The 25,134-nt window shown below is 44.4% G+C and overlaps 1 protein-coding gene and 1 long non-coding RNA gene across 2 annotated transcripts; one reads left to right on the top strand and one right to left on the bottom strand.

Moving 5' to 3' along the window:
• Window positions 1-758: 758 nt before the first annotated feature.
• On the bottom strand, window positions 759-3,737 carry LOC4576485 (leucine-rich repeat-containing protein 15). Its single transcript, XM_061647442.1, has 2 exons — window positions 1,767-3,737; window positions 759-1,689 (listed from the first exon to the last, which is right to left on the bottom strand). Exons 1-2 carry the CDS (start codon window positions 3,198-3,200, stop codon window positions 1,678-1,680), a joined length of 1,446 nt encoding a protein of 481 aa, XP_061503426.1. The 5' UTR covers window positions 3,201-3,737; the 3' UTR covers window positions 759-1,677.
• Window positions 3,738-8,716: 4,979 nt separating this feature from the next.
• On the top strand, window positions 8,717-22,199 carry LOC133391232 (uncharacterized). The gene is made up of 3 exons (XR_009764701.1): window positions 8,717-20,830; window positions 20,904-21,587; window positions 21,676-22,199. It is a non-coding gene; the product is annotated as an uncharacterized LOC133391232 (long non-coding RNA).
• The last annotated feature ends 2,935 nt before the right edge of the window (window positions 22,200-25,134 follow it).

The following is a 25,134-nucleotide window of genomic DNA, read 5'->3' as shown; positions in this document are numbered from 1 at the left end:
CTTGGCCTGCCTCAGGAGTGTCCGAAACCGCTCACGGTCTCGCGCCTGAAGGAAAAATATATGGACGATAAAAACGCGCATCTTACATTGCAAATATGTCTAAGAAAAGGAACCTCCATCAAGTTTTTTTGTACAACAAGTGCATAAAACGGTTCACAATATTAAAAAAAAAGTTATTAAATGTTTAGAATATCGATATCATGCTCGAAGATCATTTTGTATTTTTACAAAATTCAAGCAACAAGTATCACTTACTTACTTGTTCTACGCTACAATCGCTCTGCTTCAGGAGTGCCCTACATGTGAGCTAGCTCAATTTATCTAATTTAAAAAATTGTGGAATTCATTTGAATTAAAGAAATGATAAATTGATTTTGTATCGGCACTATAATAAAATAATTGCTTTTTAACGACGATTAGCAATTATTGAATCTTTGAAGCAATTATTCAGCTTTCCATCCTGATCCAACGATACATACCTTTGAATGCCCATACCTTTAAAGAGCATTCATAGATCAATCGTTTCTTCATTTTTACTATTGTAATGCTTATATGTTGAGCGTACATACGGTACATAGTGTACATGAACCGAGGTGGAATAACACTTTGTTCGAAGCGGACTTTTCGGACACTTGATCGTCCAGGCGATCATAGAAACCCAGAAGGGGTTTCCCTTACAGGAAACGTTGGAGTTTAGAAGCCTTACCTTGGATAAGGGGACATAACTAAACTCTTGAAATAAGTTGGAAGGCGAAGTATTAGGAAGCGTAACGTCCTATCTTGGCAGTCCGAACGAATCTGAACGCCACGGTCGGAATTGGTTTTATTTATACTCAATGAGTTTCGTACATTTGGTTTTGCAACGTGTTTTTGTCCGAATTCAAGGTTATTGATATGAGGTACAATTGTATCGGAGTGAGGTGTCTCTCATTATGCCTATGCTGCATTTTTAGTGTTCTGGAAGGTTCTGGAAAGTATAAACTGTTGTAATGTGATGAGCTAAATGTGTCTGGCTAAAGAACGGGTGCGTTCGTCGATGTTTGTCTACACTGCGCTTTTAGCAATAAGTTGCTATGCGTTCTCTGTTTATCCACTTGGCTGCAGTAACGCTTGAATTGCTTATGTTGCGCATTTCGGTTGTTTTCGATAAATGTGTCTCAATGGTTTTTTTTTTCTATGGTGTGGTCTGGATATGTTGCTATGGTGTGGATTATTTTGCTGATGTGTTATAATGAATGGTGTGTTTTGGCTTTCCGAAGTGTGTTACAATGTGTCTATAGCTGGTAGTGTGTATTATAATAAGTTGTGAATAGAAGATATGCTACACTATGATCCCTGCTGATATTTTGGAATTTAATGTTACCAGTTATGATTTAACACTTAACATCTAGTCTAATAAATACTCAACATAATGCATTAATACTCAGCTCTATTATGTTTTTTATGTATGTTCTATGAACCTGTCATTAAATATTATACCGGCATTTTTATTACGCTGATTACTGTTCTTGAGCTCGATGGAAGTTCAGTGCGTCATATAAATCACGACGTGTGTCTGAATCACAAATTTCTTCATATATATTATTCAGAGGCATTGCATTAGGATCACCACCAACTGGTACCTCGTACCAAAAGGAGGTGCTTTTCTCTGTTCCAGCATCACCAATTGAATTCGTTTTAGTAAGATACCTATAGAAAGGAACATGTAAAATTTTACGATAACGGTTGTAAAGTAAAATTATAACATTTGATACTAATACACCAACCGATATTGTTATTAATATTTTTAACGAATTCGTAGCAGTAGACAACGGTTGAACGATTGATTCTTTCCTTCCTTTAGTGAATATTTTTCCTTGTGGATATGCACTAACAGAATCAGCTATGGTTTCTTCACTCCGGTCGAATGGGGGACTAGTTGAAATTTCCTTTGTATCTTCCAGACGACACGGTAGACCCCATACTGAAAGTACGTCGTATCGTTTGCTATATCGAAAAATTTCAAAGAGTGATGGATTAATAACTCGACATTTGGTTAACCACAAACAATCCCACGGATTTTTATCGATTTCGATTCGCTCGAGGCGAGGCAGAGGCGCAAAATTTTCCATGCTCAAAAGCAAATTGTACGAAAGATTTACCATCCGTAGCAAAGGTGATGAACTGAACGCTTTGGGATGTATGTAAGAAATTTGATTATGACTAAGATCGAGTACGTTTAACGAAGATCCGGATGCAAATAAAGCTACTGATACTTGATTAAATCCATTATGGCTTAACACTAATGTAACCAGCGACGGTAGATTGTGCAACACTATTGAGTTCTCAGATAGCGAGTTCCTTGAAAGGTTTAGTGAAATCAATCGTGGCAAACTTTTTACAATCACGCAGGAGAGCAAACTTTGGACTACGGCAACATCTTCCACAGCACTTTGCTCTTCATCTGACGATCGTAGCGTTATATTTGGAATCTCATGGGTCAGCACATTGACGAAATTGATTGTCTTTAACGTTGATGGTAGATAATCGAATATTGAAGAAATTTGGTACACCGTACTATTTCTTACAGCAATTAATTGAATGTTTACCAAATCGCTCGCCGTGAACTGTATTCCTGTACAATTCTCTATGAACATCTCTTTCAATTGTATGAGTTTGTGAAACACATCATGGGTCATTACCCCAAATGTGCTGCTATTTAGTACTAACTTTTGCAACTTTGGCAGATCTTGAAAAACATCTCCATTGATATGATTCACATTACAGTTAATTAACTCCAGCAGCTCAAGATTATGAAAATCACGGTACAACGGTACGGCCCTCTGCATACGCACACAGTAACCATGCAGCACCAGTGTGGTTATTTTGTCTGGAAAACTCAGATACTCTAAGCCAAATCCAGTATCGCTGTATGCGTTTCTGCCATCCATGCGGTAGCTCGTAACCTTTCGAAACACTTTGTCCGAATGTGCATTCTTGACCGGGTGCACATTGCAGTCGAAGTTGATGGCAAATTCTTTACCAGGTACACGGTAGTTTACGGTTGTAACAATCAAACAATGGTTTAATAGTCTCGCACATCTCCAATCGTTTTGTGTGCTCAAATTTACACTTTCGTTATTATGATTTACTACTGATTGACAATTAGCGGATTTGCGGCTGGTTAACAGCATTATCACGACAACTTGCAATACAATCATCACGATTTTGTTAAGCAACTCACAGGAACAATAACGATTAGCTTGTTGGAACGTTTGTGCTAGATGTGGCCGACAACAGAGTGTTTGTGAGTATGGCTATAAGATTCAACGATGAGTTCTGAGAATATGTGGAGAGAACGTTTTAGATCTTGTTTACATTATCAGAATCGAAGAGCACAAGTGGGTACCGAAATAGAAACAGAAACGATGATTCACTCATTCATAAGAAAAATACCGATAGTATCGAAAAACTATTGGCATGATCTGATTTAAGACAAAACTATGCAAATGAATGTGCTAAAAATATGCTTAGGACGCTATCTATTCGGTTTTAGTATAAGCAAATTGTATGAAACTGATTTGTTTTACTCTAGTAAGCAATGCTTTGTTGTATTCCTTTCCCAATGCAAAATAAAAGGTCACTATCGTTGCCCCTGCTCTGTTTACAATGAGAGCAACAATACTGAAATGATTACGTGTCACGAGCGAGTTCGAGTGCGATTTGCCCGGATAAACGGCTCTAAACTGTATTCTATTTATTGTTTACTGTATAATACTTGGGCCATCATAATCATAATTGGTCACCGTGCATCGTATTTATGGGCAATACATTGTTCTGAAAATTTATGTATATATTTATAAACATTAATTTAAACAGAGTACTAAAACTCTGCATGTAATTACACCGAAAAATGAAATGGAAATAGTATTGCATTGCATGAGTTAAAGACGAATGAAGCAGAGATGCTCCAAGTCTCTATAAGTTAAACAAACAACCAACCAATTGCACAGTCGACATTTGCCGGAATAAAGCCTAAAAAATAAAAATTATCTTTTTGTCAAGCTGTTTTGTTTCATTTTCTAAGGATAAAAGTAAAGTACAGTGGAGCGCCGTTTATCCGGGTACCTTTTATCCGGCTTTCCGTTTATCCGTGCTGTTGAGAAATGACAGTTCAATACAAAGGTGACATTGCGTTATGAGGAGGGTATTTAAAAAAGCGGTTATAAGAGCACATTATCATAACAAAAAACACTATAATTCATGGCAAATTTCAAATATTCTCATGGGAAAAACATGAAGTTAATAAAAACTGGGTTATTTTTATCAAAAAATAGGAATTTTTTAAAGAACTAATCAGAAATTGATGATAAAATATATCATTTGACTCATTATCCGTGTTATTCGCTTATCCGGTAGAGGTCAAGTCCCGAGAAGCCCGGATAAACGGCGCTCCACTGTAAATACATTTTTTAAATAAATAATTAAGAAGTTATAAATCATCAAAGGATATTTTTTTAAATGCTTATTCAATTGTCAATTTTGAATTGTTTTTCATGTACTGTAGTTGAGGCGTCCTAGAGCTAGATTATAATTTACAAAACCTTGTTTTTAAGGTTTATTATTATGCTTTATGGAAAAAATATGAATTTCTCTAAAGTTGTTTCATATCAAAAAAAGATCTTAATCAATTAATCAGTCCAAATCATTGTTTTTTCCATATTCAAACCTATGCTAAAAAGTCTAAAGAGGTCTTAAGGTCTATAGATTGTAATCTATTATACCATTGCCTTTGTCATTTGGCGAAAAAACTAAGTACGATTTCATATTTCTTTTGACGGCAGTTGTTCCAAACTGACCACTGTGCATTGACTGGGTGTGAAATTGTCTTTTACCTTTTGTTTTAGTACAACGCTAGCGCCAAGGCGGAGAGTAGCATAAGCCCTGCAATGCATAGATCAGGGATGTCAAACAATTATGATGATATTTGGGTACAATGCACGCTCGGAAGTCCACACGTTTTTGATCCGCACGTTAAACAATATAATTACAAATATTAAACAAAGTTCGGCCAAAGGTAGTTAAATCTTTGAAATGATGAATTTTTAATCTCTATTTAAATCTACATCCCTCATCCTACACACAACAGCATTGATAAATAGAGTGAAATTGAAATTATAGCGAAAAATCTCATTTTTTCTACATGCGGTTTTTCAAAATCCACTGCCTGCGTTTTAGAAGCCGGCGGAACTGAAAGTTTATGAAAATCAGCGCCGGGCTGAACGTGTAAAATACCATTTCTTTCCTATGATTGAGGACGACTAAGCGATTGTCGTTTATTAGTTTCACGCGTAAATTTGGCAAACGAGACAGTTAGAATGTTGTCTAGAAACATTTTAACACGTTGAGCGCTACGCGTATTTTGCACAGCTTTCTGGTGTGCCGGCACTTCGTCATAAGTCGACCGCGAGCGAGCAGCGCACACGGTACGGCGAAACAATACAATGCAAAACTGATAAGCGAGTAAAGAGCCAGACCATGCACTCAGTAAACATTTCTTTAGAAACGAAACAATCAAATCTCCAAAGCGATGTCTTGAGACCTTTGGCTAAATTCACAACTTACTGATGTGGTCAGAGCAATTTTGATCACATCAGAGTGATTTTGTGTTTACGTAGAGTTCCAAATTTAAGCTATCGGTCAAAAAACCTCACATGTGTTTGAATTGTTTTAATAAAATTCATTAGAAAATCAATTTAAACTGCATTTATGTTTTATTTGGGATCATACAGGAAAATAAAAAAAAAAGTCATTACAATACAGGCCGACGATGTGCTTAAGAAGAATATGCACTGTTGGTCCCTGAGAAAATACTCTCCAATCAAAACGGCTCTGGCGGTCCGATCCGACCTCCGTCGGCACAGGGGAAAGTTCACACAAATTTTTAGCGCTGAACGTGATAAAAAAAAAACAAATCGTGAAATCCGAAACACATCGCAAACCCTGTAAACTCTCTCGCGAAAGATGGTACGATTCTCATGCTCTTCCTGCCTTTCGTTTCGTTTTTGCAGTTGCTTTGTTATCTTCTTTTTGTTACGAACAGCTGTACCTCTCGCCATTTCTCTGCTCGTATTTGCTCCTACCACGCAAACACGTGGTTGTTTCTATCTTTTGTTCCATGGAATTACATTACTTCTTGACCATACTGTTGACAGATCTAGCTACTACCCATGTTTCAATCATACAAATTGTAATGTATTGCTAACACGTACCTGCAACCTGGCGTAGATGCAGACAGAGCAAAATAATGGTCAAGTAACATAACAAAATACGAACTGACATGATTAGGAATTCAATCCTTCATAATCACAGGCACAACAAGGGGTACAATTTACATGAAAAATAGGCATTAAATCGTCATTAAATGTACGGTACATGGTATGATTATATTACCTTTAAAATTTGCCTGTCGACTGGTAACAATATCGGAGAAATGAGAGCACAGAAAAATCTACTTTTATACACATGAGCTACATAATTATATTGATAGCGATGATGCTTATATTATACTTACGCTTATATTAAATAATTAAATGCTTAAGCAATACGGCCTTTTTGGACCGTTACTCCTGAGTAAAAAAAATAATTAAATGCGTCACTGTACAACGTGTTAAATAGTTTTCAATAAGGCATAATAATTCCAATAGAATCTGAAACAATACAAATCATCATCGCGAATTTTCCCTCCAATTTATGATGTGCATGTGTTGGTGTCAATGTTCTATTTTGAATTTAACGGCAAGAGAGGTACAGGAATTTCATAGCGGTGTGAGTAACACACGATCAGCCGGCTCTAGGTAAGCTCTCACTCATTGACAATCGTACCATTTGGCAACCTTGTTTGCCCAGCTTCAAAACTGCCTTTCGTATTCTCTCTCTCTCTCTCTCTCTCTCATTCCTCAATGCTACCCGTAGCACAGCGCCTAGCAAAGCAAAATGTATGTCTACCCTGCGAAAGAGTACAAGAACGGCGATGGGTTTCTCTTGTTTCTTCAGTTTGATAGCATCTCTCGCACACTCTGGACGGTTCGAACCAAGAACAAACGTCGGCTTCAAGCGGACTGGAATCAGTAAATGTGTTGATTCGTGTTGTGTGTAGTTTTGTCAGTAGTTTCTTGTGGTATTGTAAAAATGTGATTTTAAAGGTGAAAATGTACAAATATTCTTCCGAGCGTTGGAGCACATGGTAAACTATGAGCTGTACGAGAAGATACACTAGTATGGGTTAATGACGCAGTAGTGATTATTCCCCGAATTAGCGAGAGTAAAAAGCCGTCAATGTGTGTGTTATTTCCAAACACGGTTTTGATGCGGTACTGGAAGAAGTAGAAAAACGAACCGGCATTTGTCTTACAGGGTTTCCCGCGATTTATTGGTCAGTTCCTATAGATTTTTGGTTCGTTCCCATAATTTATTGGTATTTTCTGATTGGATATCAATACAATTGGACCAAACAATTCTGAGAAACGGCCAAAAATCGTGGGAACACACCAAAAAATGGAAACATACCAAAAAATGATGGGAACCAACCAATGAATCGTGGGAAATCCTATATGCAAAGTACCCGAGTTTATCAAAGCTAATATAAAGATACGTGATTTTAACAATTAACCGGTGGATTCATGAGTGGAAGTATTGAAGGGTCTGTATGTCGGTACGTCAAATATTGTATGTTATTTTAATACGAAAAACATGATATACAAGCAAAAATGGAAGTTCAAACACAACCATCAGCTAAGATTTACCTGGGGAACTGTGAAGGCCAAATGAGAATAGAGCTTATGTTTAAAAAGGAACGTGTTTTTTGTTTCTTTTTTTGTCGGTGAACATTGTAATACAGGTTTTTTTTCCCAATATACGCTACTAATGCAGACCGGAGTCAATAGCGTAAGTCGAATGACGAGTTTCATTCAAATTATCGCTAATTTTCGTATGATTTTGCATAAAATGGTAGGTTTTAGCCACTAAATTAGTTATTTTATCTATCTCAACTGAAAATTACAATTTTATGCCTTTTAAAATGATCTCCAAAATTCGACCATATCAGTATAATTTGCTCACATTATAAGAGTCGTACAGCGAAATTGCTTATAGCGTATATCGGGGAATACCTGTACATCTCCGACAGTATTGACTATGAAGCGTGCATGTACAGTCTGTTCACGAGTTACGTGGTTCTTGACTGAAGCGATATTAGAGATATCCGCGGTTTTATAATTTTGATAGTTCATCCGTGCAATTTCAAGAATTTCAAATTCAAAATAAATGATTTTTTTTTTTCAAGAGAGAAACATCACAATTGACTGTAAGACTTCTTATAGATGAATGGAAAAGTGTATAGAAATTATAAATTTAAAAAAATCCTATCCATCACATGTATTTTAGCGGAAATACGTAATATTCGACTTCGACTGTGTTTATAAGCCAATTACAAGATTATTATCGTGTCTTAGAAAGAATATACAACTACAGAACAAGTAGTGACATGGACAAACGCCTTTATAGACTTATCTATTTAACGAGATTTATCAGACAGATTTATATACAACGATTTTAACTAAATAAATTTTACAATACTTTGCACAACAATACAATAATACAACAATTGCTGTTCTGCAATAGCTGCATAAATACAGCAATCCGTCTGATCACATGTAACTCACAATTGAAATTTCATTTTACGGCACGAGCCGGTATTAGCGAATCCGTCTCGCAGTGGACTGTACCAAAGTAGAGGAATGTGCCTCGCCAGGGTGCTGATGGTACGTTTAGTCCACTGGCAAAATCCGATCCCTGCCTCCTCGTGGCGCTGCCGGATGTCGGTTTTGATGAGCTTTGTCCGCTCGTTGAAGCCTAACCAAAGGGACGGTGCTGCTTTCCAAGGAAGGTGTACCAAAAGAAAGCAGCTGGAGCGATGTTCGAACACAGCATCCTTTAGGGAATAGTCAGCTGTTTTCTGTAAACAGGTATGAAATGATTCGTTCATAAAGGTTTAAGCGATCGTAACGACAGGTATCGGTATTGGATGTTTGGGACCAGTGCTTTGTTCCTGGATCGTAACATGAGTAGGAAGGGGGCTGCCCAAGAGCCCCAGAGAATGCTGTGAGGTGGGCATCGGTACTGGTAGCTTGGAACCGGTACTATTGGCTCAATCACAAGCGCTCAACAGTGTGAGGGACGTCCAAGCGTCCTGGAGGGGACTGTGGGATGATCTTGAGCCCGGAACGAGACTGGGAATCTCGGAGTACGGGCTTGAGAAAGGTTTGTTCACAAATGTCCCAGAGATAGTTAGACCGGGTATCGGTATTGGATGTTTGGGACCAGTGCTTTGTTCCTGGATCGTAACATGAGTAGGAAGGGGGCTGCCCAAGAGCCCCAGAGAATGCTGTGAGGTGGGCATCGGTACTGGTAGCTTGGAACCGGTACTATTGGCCCAATCACAAGCGCTCAACTGTGGTGGAGGACGTCCAAGCGTCCTGGAGGGGACTGTGGATGATCTTGAGCCCGGAACGAGACTGGGAATCTCGGAGTACGGGCTTGAGAAAGGTTTGATCACAAATGTCCCGTAGATAGTTAGACCGGGTATCGGTATTGGATGTTTGGGACCAGTACTTTGTTCCTGGATCGTAACACGAGTAGGAAGGGGGCTGCCCAAGAGCCCCAGAGAATGCTGTGAGGTGGGCATCGGTACTGGTAGCTTGGAACCGGTACTATTGGCCCAATCACAAGCGCTCAACTGTGGTGAGGGACGTCCAAGCGTCCTGGAGGGGACTGTGGGATGATCTTGAGCCCGGAACGAGACTGGGAATCTCGGAGTACGGGCTTGAGAAAGGTTTGATCACAAATGTCCCAGAGATAGTTAGACCGGGTATCGGTATTGGATGTTTGGGACCAGTGCTTTGTTCCTGGATCGTAACACGAGTAGGAAGGGGGCTGCCCAAGAGCCCCAGAGAATGCTGTGAGGTGGGCATCGGTACTGGTAGCTTGGAACCGGTACTATTGGCCCAATCACAAGCGCTCAACTGTGGTGGAGGACGTCCAAGCGTCCTGGAGGGGACTGTGGATGATCTTGAGCCCGGAACGAGACTGGGAATCTCGGAGTACGGGCTTGAGAAAGGTTTGATCACAAATGTCCCGTAGATAGTTAGACCGGGTATCGGTATTGGATGTTTGGGACCAGTACTTTGTTCCTGGATCGTAACACGAGTAGGAAGGGGGCTGCCCAAGAGCCCCAGAGAATGCTGTGAGGTGGGCATCGGTACTGGTAGCTTGGAACCGGTACTATTGGCCCAATCACAAGCGCTCAACTGTGGTGAGGGACGTCCAAGCGTCCTGGAGGGGACTGTGGATGATCTTGAGCCCGGAACGAGACTGGGAATCTCGGAGTACGGGCTTGAGAAAGGTTTGATCACAAATGTCCCAGAGATAGTTAGACCGGGTATCGGTATTGGATGTTTGGGACCAGTGCTTTGTTCCTGGATCGTAACACGAGTAGGAAGGGGGCTGCCCAAGAGCCCCAGAGAATGCTGTGAGGTGGGCATCGGTACTGGTAGCTTGGAACCGGTACTATTGGCCCAATCACAAGCGCTCAACTGTGGTGAGGGACGTCCAAGCGTCCTGGAGGGGACTGTGGGATGATCTTGAGCCCGGAACGAGACTGGGAATCTCGGAGTACGGGCTTGAGAAAGGTTTGATCACAAATGTCCCAGAGATAGTTAGACCAGGTATCGGTATTGGATGTTTGGGACCAGTGCTTTGTTCCTGGATCGTAACACGAGTAGGAAGGGGGCTGCCCAAGAGCCCCAGAGAATGCTGTGAGGTGGGCATCGGTACTGGTAGCTTGGAACCGGTACTATTGGCCCAATCACAAGCGCTCAACTGTGGTGAGGGACGTCCAAGCGTCCTGGAGGGGACTGTGGGATGATCTTGAGCCCGGAACGAGACTGGGAATCTCGGAGTACGGGCTTGAGAAAGGTTTGATCACAAATGTCCCAGAGATAGTTAGACCAGGTATCGGTATTGGATGTTTGGGACCAGTGCTTTGTTCCTGGATCGTAACACGAGTAGGAAGGGGGCTGCCCAAGAGCTCCAGAGAATGCGGTGAGGCGGGCATCGGTACTGGTAGCTTGGAACCGGTACTATTGGCCCAATCACAAGCGCTCAACTGTGGTGAGGGACGTCCAAGCGTCCTGGAGGGGACTGTGGGATGATCTTGAGCCCGGAACGAGACTGGGAATCTCGGAGTACGGGCTTGAGAAAGGTTTGATCACAAATGTCCAAGAGATAGTTAGACCAGGTTTCGGTATTGGATGTTTGGGACCAGTGCTTTGTTCCTGGATCGTAACACGAGTAGGAAGGGGGGCTGCCCAAGAGCCCCAGAGAATGCTGTGAGGTGGGCATCGGTACTGGTAGCTTGGAACCGGTACTATTGGCCCAATCACAAGCGCTCAACTGTGGTGAGGGACGTCCAAGCGTCCTGGAGGGGACTGTGGGATGATCTTGAGCCCGGAACGAGACTGGGAATCTCGGAGTACGGGCTTGAGAAAGGTTTGATCACAAATGTCCCAGAGATAGTTAGACCAGGTATCGGTATTGGATGTTTGGGACCAGTGCTTTGTTCCTGGATCGTAACACGAGTAGGAAGGGGGCTGCCCAAGAGCCCCAGAGAATGCTGTGAGGTGGGCATCGGTACTGGTAGCTTGGAACCGGTACTATTGGCCCAATCACAAGCGCTCAACTGTGGTGAGGGACGTCCAAGCGTCCTGGAGGGGACTGTGGATGATCTTGAGCCCAGAACGAGACTGGGAATCTCGGAGTACGGGCTTGAGAAAGGTTTGATCACAAATGTCCCAGAGATAGTTAGACCAGGTATCGGTATTGGATGTTTGGGACCAGTGCTTTGTTCCTGGATCGTAACACGAGTAGGAAGGGGGCTGCCCAAGAGCCCCAGAGAATGCTGTGAGGTGGGCATCGGTACTGGTAGCTTGGAACCGGTACTATTGGCCCAATCACAAGCGCTCAACTGTGGTGAGGGACGTCCAAGCGTCCTGGAGGGGACTGTGGGATGATCTTGAGCCCGGAACGAGACTGGGAATCTCGGAGTACGGGCTTGAGAAAGGTTTGTTCACAAATGTCCCGTAGATAGTTAGACCGGGTATCGGTATTGGATGTTTGGGACCAGTGCTTTGTTCCTGGATCGTAACACGAGTAGGAAGGGGGCTGCCCAAGAGCCCCAGAGAATGCTGTGAGGTGGGCATCGGTACTGGTAGCTTGGAACCGGTACTATTGGCCCAATCACAAGCGCTCAACTGTGGTGGAGGACGTCCAAGCGTCCTGGAGGGGACTGTGGGATGATCTTGAGCCCGGAACGAGACTGGGAATCTCGGAGTACGGGCTTGAGAAAGGTTTGATCACAAATGTCCCAGAGATAGTTAGACCGGGTATCGGTATTGGATGTTTGGGACCAGTGCTTTGTTCCTGGATCGTAATATGAGTAGGAAGGGGGCTGCCCAAGAGCCCCAGAGAATGCTGTGAGGTGGGCATCGGTACTGGTAGCTTGGAACCGGTACTATTGGCCCAATCACAAGCGCTCAACTGTGGTGGAGGACGTCCAAGCGTCCTGGAGGGGACTGTGGATGATCTTGAGCCCGGAACGAGACTGGGAATCTCGGAGTACGGGCTTGAGAAAGGTTTGATCACAAATGTCCCGTAGATAGTTAGACCGGGTATCGGTATTGGATGTTTGGGACCAGTACTTTGTTCCTGGATCGTAACACGAGTAGGAAGGGGGCTGCCCAAGAGCCCCAGAGAATGCTGTGAGGTGGGCATCGGTACTGGTAGCTTGGAACCGGTACTATTGGCCCAATCACAAGCGCTCAACTGTGGTGGAGGACGTCCAAGCGTCCTGGAGGGGACTGTGGGATGATCTTGAGCCCGGAACGAGACTGGGAATCTCGGAGTACGGGCTTGAGAAAGGTTTGATCACAAATGTCCCGTAGATAGTTAGACCGGGTATCGGTATTGGATGTTTGGGACCAGTACTTTGTTCCTGGATCGTAACACGAGTAGGAAGGGGGGCTGCCCAAGAGCCCCAGAGAATGCTGTGAGGTGGGCATCGGTACTGGTAGCTTGGAACCGGTACTATTGGCCCAATCACAAGCGCTCAACTGTGGTGGAGGACGTCCAAGCGTCCTGGAGGGGACTGTGGGATGATCTTGAGCCCGGAACGAGACTGGGAATCTCGGAGTACGGGCTTGAGAAAGGTTTGATCACAAATGTCCCAGAGATAGTTAGACCGGGTATCGGTATTGGATGTTTGGGACCAGTGCTTTGTTCCTGGATCGTAACACGAGTAGGAAGGGGGCTGCCCAAGAGCCCCAGAGAATGCTGTGAGGTGGGCATCGGTACTGGTAGCTTGGAACCGGTACTATTGGCCCAATCACAAGCGCTCAACTGTGGTGAGGGACGTCCAAGCGTCCTGGAGGGGACTGTGGATGATCTTGAGCCCAGAACGAGACTGGGAATCTCGGAGTACGGGCTTGAGAAAGGTTTGATCACAAATGTCCCAGAGATAGTTAGACCAGGTATCGGTATTGGATGTTTGGGACCAGTGCTTTGTTCCTGGATCGTAACACGAGTAGGAAGGGGGCTGCCCAAGAGCCCCAGAGAATGCTGTGAGGTGGGCATCGGTACTGGTAGCTTGGAACCGGTACTATTGGCCCAATCACAAGCGCTCAACTGTGGTGGAGGACGTCCAAGCGTCCTGGAGGGGACTGTGGGATGATCTTGAGCCCAGAACGAGACTGGGAATCTCGGAGTACGGGCTTGAGAAAGGTTTGATCACAAATGTCCCAGAGATAGTTAGACCAGGTATCGGTATTGGATGTTTGGGACCAGTGCTTTGTTCCTGGATCGTAACATGAGTAGGAAGGGGGCTGCCCAAGAGCCCCAGAGAATGCTGTGAGGTGGGCATCGGTACTGGTAGCTTGGAACCGGTACTATTGGCTCAATCACAAGCGCTCAACAGTGTGAGGGACGTCCAAGCGTCCTGGAGGGGACTGTGGGATGATCTTGAGCCCGGAACGAGACTGGGAATCTCGGAGTACGGGCTTGAGAAAGGTTTGTTCACAAATGTCCCAGAGATAGTTAGACCGGGTATCGGTATTGGATGTTTGGGACCAGTGCTTTGTTCCTGGATCGTAACATGAGTAGGAAGGGGGCTGCCCAAGAGCCCCAGAGAATGCTGTGAGGTGGGCATCGGTACTGGTAGCTTGGAACCGGTACTATTGGCCCAATCACAAGCGCTCAACTGTGGTGGAGGACGTCCAAGCGTCCTGGAGGGGACTGTGGATGATCTTGAGCCCGGAACGAGACTGGGAATCTCGGAGTACGGGCTTGAGAAAGGTTTGATCACAAATGTCCCAGAGATAGTTAGACCGGGTATCGGTATTGGATGTTTGGGACCAGTGCTTTGTTCCTGGATCGTAACACGAGTAGGAAGGGGGCTGCCCAAGAGCCCCAGAGAATGCTGTGAGGTGGGCATCGGTACTGGTAGCTTGGAACCGGTACTATTGGCCCAATCACAAGCGCTCAACTGTGGTGAGGGACGTCCAAGCGTCCTGGAGGGGACTGTGGGATGATCTTGAGCCCGGAACGAGACTGGGAATCTCGGAGTACGGGCTTGAGAAAGGTTTGATCACAAATGTCCCAGAGATAGTTAGACCAGGTATCGGTATTGGATGTTTGGGACCAGTGCTTTGTTCCTGGATCGTAACACGAGTAGGAAGGGGGCTGCCCAAGAGCCCCAGAGAATGCTGTGAGGTGGGCATCGGTACTGGTAGCTTGGAACCGGTACTATTGGCCCAATCACAAGCGCTCAACTGTGGTGAGGGACGTCCAAGCGTCCTGGAGGGGACTGTGGGATGATCTTGAGCCCGGAACGAGACTGGGAATCTCGGAGTACGGGCTTGAGAAAGGTTTGATCACAAATGTCCCAGAGATAGTTAGACCAGGTATCGGTATTGGATGTTTGGGACCAGTGCTTTGTTCCTGGATCGTAACACGAGTAGGAAGGGGGCTGCCCAAGAGCTCCAGAGAATGCGGTGAGGCGGGCATCGGTACTGGTAGCTTGGAACCGGTACTATTGGCCCAATCACAAGCGCTCAACTGTGGTGAGGGACGTCCAAGCGTCCTGGAGGGGACTGTGGGATGATCTTGAGCCCGGAACGAGACTGGGAATCTCGGAGTACGGGCTTGAGAAAGGTTTGATCACAAATGTCCAAGAGATAGTTAGACCAGGTTTCGGTATTGGATGTTTGGGACCAGTGCTTTGTTCCTGGATCGTAACACGAGTAGGAAGGGGGGCTGCCCAAGAGCCCCAGAGAATGCTGTGAGGTGGGCATCGGTACTGGTAGCTTGGAACCGGTACTATTGGCCCAATCACAAGCGCTCAACTGTGGTGAGGGACGTCCAAGCGTCCTGGAGGGGACTGTGGGATGATCTTGAGCCCGGAACGAGACTGGGAATCTCGGAGTACGGGCTTGAGAAAGGTTTGATCACAAATGTCCCAGAGATAGTTAGACCAGGTATCGGTATTGGATGTTTGGGACCAGTGCTTTGTTCCTGGATCGTAACACGAGTAGGAAGGGGGCTGCCCAAGAGCCCCAGAGAATGCTGTGAGGTGGGCATCGGTACTGGTAGCTTGGAACCGGTACTATTGGCCCAATCACAAGCGCTCAACTGTGGTGAGGGACGTCCAAGCGTCCTGGAGGGGACTGTGGATGATCTTGAGCCCAGAACGAGACTGGGAATCTCGGAGTACGGGCTTGAGAAAGGTTTGATCACAAATGTCCCAGAGATAGTTAGACCAGGTATCGGTATTGGATGTTTGGGACCAGTGCTTTGTTCCTGGATCGTAACACGAGTAGGAAGGGGGCTGCCCAAGAGCCCCAGAGAATGCTGTGAGGTGGGCATCGGTACTGGTAGCTTGGAACCGGTACTATTGGCCCAATCACAAGCGCTCAACTGTGGTGAGGGACGTCCAAGCGTCCTGGAGGGGACTGTGGGATGATCTTGAGCCCGGAACGAGACTGGGAATCTCGGAGTACGGGCTTGAGAAAGGTTTGTTCACAAATGTCCCGTAGATAGTTAGACCGGGTATCGGTATTGGATGTTTGGGACCAGTGCTTTGTTCCTGGATCGTAACACGAGTAGGAAGGGGGCTGCCCAAGAGCCCCAGAGAATGCTGTGAGGTGGGCATCGGTACTGGTAGCTTGGAACCGGTACTATTGGCCCAATCACAAGCGCTCAACTGTGGTGGAGGACGTCCAAGCGTCCTGGAGGGGACTGTGGGATGATCTTGAGCCCGGAACGAGACTGGGAATCTCGGAGTACGGGCTTGAGAAAGGTTTGATCACAAATGTCCCAGAGATAGTTAGACCAGGTATCGGTATTGGATGTTTGGGACCAGTGCTTTGTTCCTGGATCGTAACACGAGTAGGAAGGGGGCTGCCCAAGAGCCCCAGAGAATGCTGTGAGGTGGGCATCGGTACTGGTAGCTTGGAACCGGTACTATTGGCCCAATCACAAGCGCTCAACTGTGGTGAGGGACGTCCAAGCGTCCTGGAGGGGACTGTGGGATGATCTTGAGCCCGGAACGAGACTGGGAATCTCGGAGTACGGGCTTGAGAAAGGTTTGATCACAAATGTCCCAGAGATAGTTAGACCGGGTATCGGTATTGGATGTTTGGGACCAGTGCTTTGTTCCTGGATCGCAACATGAGTAGGAAGGGGGCTGCCCAAGAGCCCCAGAGAATGCTGTGAGGTGGGCATCGGTACTGGTAGCTTGGAACCGGTACTATTGGCCCAATCACAAGCGCTCAACTGTGGTGGAGGACGTCCAAGCGTCCTGGAGGGGACTGTGGATGATCTTGAGCCCGGAACGAGACTGGGAATCTCGGAGTACGGGCTTGAGAAAGGTTTGATCACAAATGTCCCGTAGATAGTTAGACCGGGTATCGGTATTGGATGTTTGGGACCAGTACTTTGTTCCTGGATCGTAACACGAGTAGGAAGGGGGCTGCCCAAGAGCCCCAGAGAATGCTGTGAGGTGGGCATCGGTACTGGTAGCTTGGAACCGGTACTATTGGCCCAATCACAAGCGCTCAACTGTGGTGGAGGACGTCCAAGCGTCCTGGAGGGGACTGTGGGATGATCTTGAGCCCGGAACGAGACTGGGAATCTCGGAGTACGGGCTTGAGAAAGGTTTGATCACAAATGTCCCGTAGATAGTTAGACCGGGTATCGGTATTGGATGTTTGGGACCAGTACTTTGTTCCTGGATCGTAACACGAGTAGGAAGGGGGCTGCCCAAGAGCCCCAGAGAATGCTGTGAGGTGGGCATCGGTACTGGTAGCTTGGAACCGGTACTATTGGCCCAATCACAAGCGCTCAACTGTGGTGGAGGACGTCCAAGCGTCCTGGAGGGGACTGTGGGATGATCTTGAGCCCGGAACGAGACTGGGAATCTCGGAGTACGGGCTTGAGAAAGGTTTGATCACAAATGTCCCAGAGATAGTTAGACCGGGTATCGGTATTGGATGTTTGGGACCAGTGCTTTGTTCCTGGATCGTAACACGAGTAGGAAGGGGGCTGCCCAAGAGCCCCAGAGAATGCTGTGAGGTGGGCATCGGTACTGGTAGCTTGGAACCGGTACTATTGGCCCAATCACAAGCGCTCAACTGTGGTGGAGGACGTCCAAGCGTCCTGGAGGGGACTGTGGATGATCTTGAGCCCGGAACGAGACTGGGAATCTCGGAGTACGGGCTTGAGAAAGGTTTGATCACAAATGTTCCGTAGATAGTTAGACCGGGTATCGGTATTGGATGTTTGGGACCAGTACTTTGTTCCTGGATCGTAACACGAGTAGGAAGGGGGCTGCCCAAGAGCCCCAGAGAATGCTGTGAGGTGGGCATCGGTACTGGTAGCTTGGAACCGGTACTATTGGCCCAATCACAAGCGCTCAACTGTGGTGAGGGACGTCCAAGCGTCCTGGAGGGGACTGTGGATGATCTTGAGCCCGGAACGAGACTGGGAATCTCGGAGTACGGGCTTGAGAAAGGTTTGATCACAAATGTCCCAGAGATAGTTAGACCGGGTATCGGTATTGGATGTTTGGGACCAGTGCTTTGTTCCTGGATCGTAACACGAGTAGGAAGGGGGCTGCCCAAGAGCCCCAGAGAATGCTGTGAGGTGGGCATCGGTACTGGTAGCTTGGAACCGGTACTATTGGCCCAATCACAAGTGCTCAACTGTGGTGGAGGACGTCCAAGCGTCCTGGAGGGGACTGTGGATGATCTTGAGCCCGGAACGAGACTGGGAATCTCGGAGTACGGGCTTGAGAAAGGTTTGATCACAAATGTCCCGTAGATAGTTAGACCGGGTATCGGTATTGGATGTTTGGGACCAGTACTTTGTTCCTGGATCGTAACACGAGTAGGAAGGGGGCTGCCCAAGAGCCCCAGAGAATGCTGTGAGGTGGGCATCGGTACTGGTAGCTTGGAACCGGTACTATTGGCCCAATCACAAGCGCTCAACTGTGGTGAGGGACGTCCAAGCGTCCTGGAGGGGACTGTGGGATGATCTTGAGCCCGGAACGAGACTGGGAATCTCGGAGTACGGGCTTGAGAAAGGTTTGATCACAAATGTCCCAGAGATAGTTAGACCGGGTATCGGTATTGGATGTTTGGGACCAGTGCTTTGTTCCTGGATCGTAACACGAGTAGGAAGGGGGCTGCCCAAGAGCCCCAGAGAATGCTGTGAGGTGGGCATCGGTACTGGTAGCTTGGAACCGGTACTATTGGCCCAATCACAAGTGCTCAACTGTGGTGGAGGACGTCCAAGCGTCCTGGAGGGGACTGTGGATGATCTTGAGCCCGGAACGAGACTGGGAATCTCGGAGTACGGGCTTGAGAAAGGTTTGATCACAAATGTCCCGTAGATAGTTAGACCGGGTATCGGTATTGGATGTTTGGGACCAGTACTTTGTTCCTGGATCGTAACACGAGTAGGAAGGGGGCTGCCCAAGAGCCCCAGAGAATGCTGTGAGGTGGGCATCGGTACTGGTAGCTTGGAACCGGTACTATTGGCCCAATCACAAGCGCTCAACTGTGGTGAGGGACGTCCAAGCGTCCTGGAGGGGACTGTGGGATGATCTTGAGCCCGGAACGAGACTGGGAATCTCGGAGTACGGGCTTGAGAAAGGTTTGATCACAAATGTCCCAGAGATAGTTAGACCGGGTATCGGTATTGGATGTTTGGGACCAGTGCTTTGTTCCTGGATCGTAACATGAGTAGGAAGGGGGCTGCCCAAGAGCCCCAGAGAATGCTGTGAGGTGGGCATCGGTACTGGTAGCTTGGAACCGGTACTATTGGCCCAATCACAAGCGCTCAACTGTGGTGGAGGACGTCCAAGCGTCCTGGAGGGGACTGTGAGATGATCTTGAGCCCGGAACGAGACTGGGAATCTCGGAGTACGGGCTTGAGAAAGGTTTGATCACAAATGTCCCAGAGATAGTTAGACCAGGTATCGGTATTGGATGTTTGGGACCAGTGCTTTGTTCCTGGATCGTAACACGAGTAGGAAGGGGGCTGCCCAAGAGCCCCAGAGAATGCTGTGAGGTGGGCATCGGTACTGGTAGCTTGGAACCGGTACTATTGGCCCAATCACAAGCGCTCAACTGTGGTGAGGGACGTCCAAGCGTCCTGGAGGGGACTGTGGGATGATCTTGAGCCCGGAACGAGACTGGGAATCTCGGAGTTCGGGCTTGAGAATGCTACCCTACCTATAGTTTGCTCTGAAGTGGGCATCGGTACTGGTGGCTTGGATCTGGTACTATTGGCCCAATCAGGAGGATTTAGTAAGGAGAGATTTCCAAGCGTCTAAAAGGGGAACAGTGTTTTTGTGTTGCAGTGCTTGTTTTCGTTACTGGTACTGTGGACACGGAAACTGTATTCCAGTAACCGGGAAAAAGGTTGGTGTTTACCTTATACCTGGAGTTACTCAGTTTGAGTTCAAAAAATATAACACAATTATAAAAAATACAAAAAAAGAAGAGATGGCAGGAGTAGAGGACGAAAAGAAAAATAATTAATTAGGTTTCACATGTGAGTAAATGTTTGACGCAGAAAGTACAAATACAATGTAAAAGATAGTTATAATATATTTTACAAATCATTCCGTTGCAAATTCACATCAATGTTAACAAGTATAAAAATCATCAAATGACGATGTATTAGATGATTGGCGGTGTTCTCGTAAATCCAGCGTTTGCCTATTCCGTTGTTCTCGTAAATTTAAATTCATCGCAAGTTGATTATGATTTAGGAGTATTTTCCCATCAGACATTAAGTGCCATCAAGTACCAGATTATACCTCATTTACTTTTTACAAAAGTTCTAGCATATATCAAAACCAACACATAACTAAGCGAATATGGAAGTAAGTTGCACGAGCCACATGAACTGTTGTTCATAAATACTGATAGAGTTTCAAAAATCAATTAAAGTATAGGGAAAATAGTAATGTGATAATGAAAGCAATTCGGTTCAAACAAGAAGTTTGTAAATCAATATTGAAGATTAGAAAATAATTAAGTATCAAAGATCATGTTGCTGGTGATACAGTTTGCAGCAGAAAGGCCTGATAGAAACTTGTTGAAATAACAACCGTACACATTTTGAGCAGAGAAAAACCATCATCGATCTCCCGGATTTGTGCTAGGTTTCCCAACTGGTAAGCTTTAGCTCTACACGAACTGTGTTATTAAGAATACCCGTTTAACGCCCATTTTCTTTTCAATTCACAGATTTCTCTATAGATTCTGACCATGTTTTTAAGTGAAACATAACATTAGAGTCTTATACAATAGAGACATATATAATGGGCCGGTCCCGCGAACCAGTCGTCAACTCGTACGTTTCAATGGTATGCTTGTGATGGGTTCAAGCCTAGAATGGACCCCGGTGTTCCCCCGGTGGCAACGACCAACTATTCGACTAAGTGGTACCTGTATAAGCCTTGAAAACCTATATAATCCAGCGTGTCCGCATAGAACGCTACGCCAAATGGAGGAAGAAGAAGAACAATAGAGCAAAGAAACAGAGCATGAATGTCAACTACAATCGCGCCAACATGGGTGCTGGTGGATATGGTGCATCGAATGTTATGAATGAATCGATCGAAAGTCGTTGGACAGTTGCGGAGCTGCGATGAACTCGAGTGATCTTGTAGCAGAATAACAAGCCAATTGGATTCGAAAACGAAATCCAGACTTTGCTTCATAAACGATGACGAAGTAGTAATACATGAACATACATACATGAACATCACCCAGCATCGTATTGTAAGCGGAAAGGGGAATGATGATGGTTTTTTCGAAACAGCAAACTAATGCTCACATCACATGCATTTAAAGAATGACAACATTGGGTACTCATCATGGTATGACAGTTTTGGATGAACTTTGTTCGTTGGACTTGTTCACTATAAGGTACAGCTATTATTCAATAGTTTAGTTTAATTATTTAACTGAATTTCAATCATCTAATTTAATTTCTGTTCATCCTTTTATTCCACAGACCAACTAACTGACTGAAATTTCTGCTGTGCCCCATGAGCTCAAGATGGAGTAATACCCTATAGCGGAGCCTTCCGCCGGCATATTATTCTCAACGGCCACAAAGACTGGCCACGCAGTATTGCTATCACCGGCTATGATCGATGCCTAATAACTTCAACAATCTTTGGTCAACATGTTGAACTTCGGGAAACAAATGTTGAAATAGTTGCGCTTTGAGTTTAGAATTCGTCAAAAAAGATTCCTTTGATTATCAAAAAACCTTTCATACCCAACATCAGTTAACAGAACAGAAAATACGGAACGATGAAGAGTGGAATATTTTATCGTTAGACAACAACATACCATTTTTAGAGAACATAGACAGGAATAGTTTGAGTTTGAATAAAATACGATACTATATACAGGATATACGAACACGTCCAAATAATTGCAGGCATCCAAATTCATTTTCAGACATAAAATGTGTAGGTTACACAAAAATGTATTTCCGTGATTTGTAATAAAACTGGATTGAAAACAAGATCTGATATACAAGTATTTAATAATTGTTTAAACAAGTTTTTGAGCAGCATTTATTAATTTACTTATATTTGGGAAGACAAATTACGGTTGCCTCCCCTCTTCCCACGTCGTTTAGTGTGTTGTGTTTTGCAGTTTAGCATTCCTGCGTTATAATTAGTGCCAACTTTGCCCATTTTCCAGCAGAAGCTTACACCTGAGATCAAAATCGCTCAAACGTCGTTGATCCACAACTCGCATCTCTTTGATTTGATAAAATTAAAATGTTTCAGATCAAGAAACGGCGTTCGTTCCTTGTGATGGCTATTATACAGAAATTTTCTGATATCTTCATCCGCTGTAGAAACAGCATCAACGGTAGGAATAAATAGAACCCGACAGATATCATAATACTGTGCTGATCTCATAAATCTGTCACATCCTTGGTTTTTGTTGAGGTTCCTTAAAGAGAAAACAGTAGAGAAAAATATACAGTAACGGCTACCTGAAGTCGGACACCTCATATTTTAACTTATTATCTGACTGCGGCATCCCGGACAGTTCCCTAGACCACTCACCGGAAAAAAAATCACCCATCGTTGACAACACCCTTGAGCTATGTCGCTACAAAATTTAATAACTTATTTACTTACTTGGGCCGGTCTGGTTGCACAGTCGTCAACTCGTACGACCTAACAACATGCCCGTCATGGATTCAAGTCCCGAATACACCGTGCCTACATACGTAGGACTGACTTTGCTGCTATGGTAACAATAAGGCCTGGGTCTATGAACATGATGTTGCGGCAACATTTGTTCAATGGCAACATTTTTGGATTTTCCTATTTATTTCAAAACATTTCCGCAACATTTTCATCGTCCATCGTTTCCTTGCGCTTCTATCCTAAATATACTTGATGTATTTTGACCTACGATCCTTGCTTTGACAATTATGTGTATGCATGTTGCTTCTTTATGTGCAGCGTGTTGCTTATTTGATCCTCCGGGTGTACGGAACTTTGCTAGACTGGTTTTACCATATTTTTACCATTTAACTCGTTCCCGACAGGCGTTCCCAAAAACGCTTGATTATTTCGGCCGACGATAAATATGCCATAAAACAAGATAACGTTTGATTCTTTCATTGCTAGTATTACTTTCAATAATTTTAACTCGTATGATTTTCTGTTACTTTTCTTACCGAATGTTTCTAGTAAGATGTACATTTGAAGTTACTTATTTATTATTTATTTATTTGAAGATTTTCGGATTATTCTCAGTTTATAGTAGGCATGTTGACCCGGTTGCTTTACGTAAGTGAGTAAATTTACTAGTAGCGTTTACTAGTGGTAGTGCGTTAAAAACTTTCCTATGAAAAAAGTTAGTAATTTTGATATGATGTTTCCTCATTCGTCATAAATATTGTTTCAAACGAACTGAATCTAGCACTCAACCGATGTGAATTACAAAAACAAAATTAGTTATGTAATGATTTACTTGTACATAATGTTAAATGAGTAGAATTGTGTAGAATTCATCTACGCTAAACAAGATTCGTCGTAATAAAATCCAACTATTCAAGTGATTAAAAAATATTACAAAAAAATCTCTGCATTTCTTTCTCTTTTTCTTCTTCTTCTTCTTAGGTCTTCTTCAACCAAACTGTACCGTTCGAAATTCTCCTTTAACTGTTGTTTAAAGGTGCGTCAAATGAACCATCACCGTATGGTTAATTCAGTACACGTGAAAAAGATAAATGATCCGGATCACAAAAGAAGAATGCTATGGTTCGTTTGATACGTAAAAAAAATCATGAAAATGAATGCAATAATTGAAATAACGAACAGAAAAACTTTTAAAAATTCGCGAATTAAGAAGAAAAATCAAGAAATGGTCTATTTTTGGGCTGTTGGTGTGAATTGCTTTCTAGGGTCAAAAGATAGATTGTTGCGTACGACCTCATTATGAAGTAAAAGCATATATGCGGATGTAGCGAAGTAAAACACTTCAAGTTAAAACGAAGTTCAAGTAAACACATATCAAGCAAAATACGCCTCAAGCACTAGCGCGCGCTTCAGAAACGCAACAAACATAAACTGGTAGTCAACCGTTCTCACGGTTCAAACGAGGAAGTAACTTTACGCAATTCATAAACCATAGGTACATGTCGCATTAAGTATAAATAAAACTTGTTATAAACATAGTCATAGTTACAGCTGGCTGACCTATATACGGTCAGAAACTAAATAGCATATAAGAGATGAAAACCTAAATAAAGGAAGCGCATTCGAACACAAACCTCAGAATCGCTCGTTTCTTAATAGTCGGAGGCTCTTTCCGGTCGACGAAGGAAAAATATACCCGACTCGGTGTAAAGCACCGGCGTTGGGCGCTGCGACGGAGCAACAAATCCGCCAGCAGCATTATAGATTGTCAATATTGGCTTGCTTTTCATGCTGTTGCGGTAGCAACGGGTAGGTTTGAGGCGATTTTTAAATTGCAACGGCTAAGTTGAGGAGATTTAAATTGCAACGCAATATTTCATTTGCAACGGCTAAGTTTGGATAGAAATTCGAAGCTATTGTAACTTATCGTATGAGAACGAGATCGCTGGCCTAAATAAACATACATCTTGGGAACGGCCCGTTTCTTGAGTTCATCGATAAGCATAAGCCACTCGACCAACGCGTAGGGTAATAAAAATATTTAGATCTGGTGCACCCCGTAGGAGGACAGAAATGCATGAAGAACGACCGGAGAAAAAAGAAAACATAAAGATTATAAACAAATTGTTGCATGCATTGCCAAAAAGGGCCACGGTCAAGTGTTTGTAGGATCAATCTAGAATGCGTGGAATTGAAGTATAAACAAAACACCATACGAAAACATAAAGATTATAAACAAATTGTTGCATGCATTGCCAAAAAGGGCCACGGTACTTTCACACACTGGCACCAAT

Source organism: Anopheles gambiae, chromosome 2 (genome assembly GCF_943734735.2).
Source record: "Anopheles gambiae chromosome 2, idAnoGambNW_F1_1, whole genome shotgun sequence".
NCBI classification, from domain to species: domain Eukaryota; kingdom Metazoa; phylum Arthropoda; class Insecta; order Diptera; family Culicidae; genus Anopheles; species Anopheles gambiae.
Note: the sequence above shows the minus strand (reverse complement) of the source record. Positions and strands in the feature narration are given on the sequence as shown.

Coding starts and splice junctions, on each gene's coding strand:
- LOC4576485 (XM_061647442.1), bottom strand. CDS start 3,200: ATGATTGTATTGCAAGTTGTCGTGATAATGCTGTTAACCAGCCGCAAA.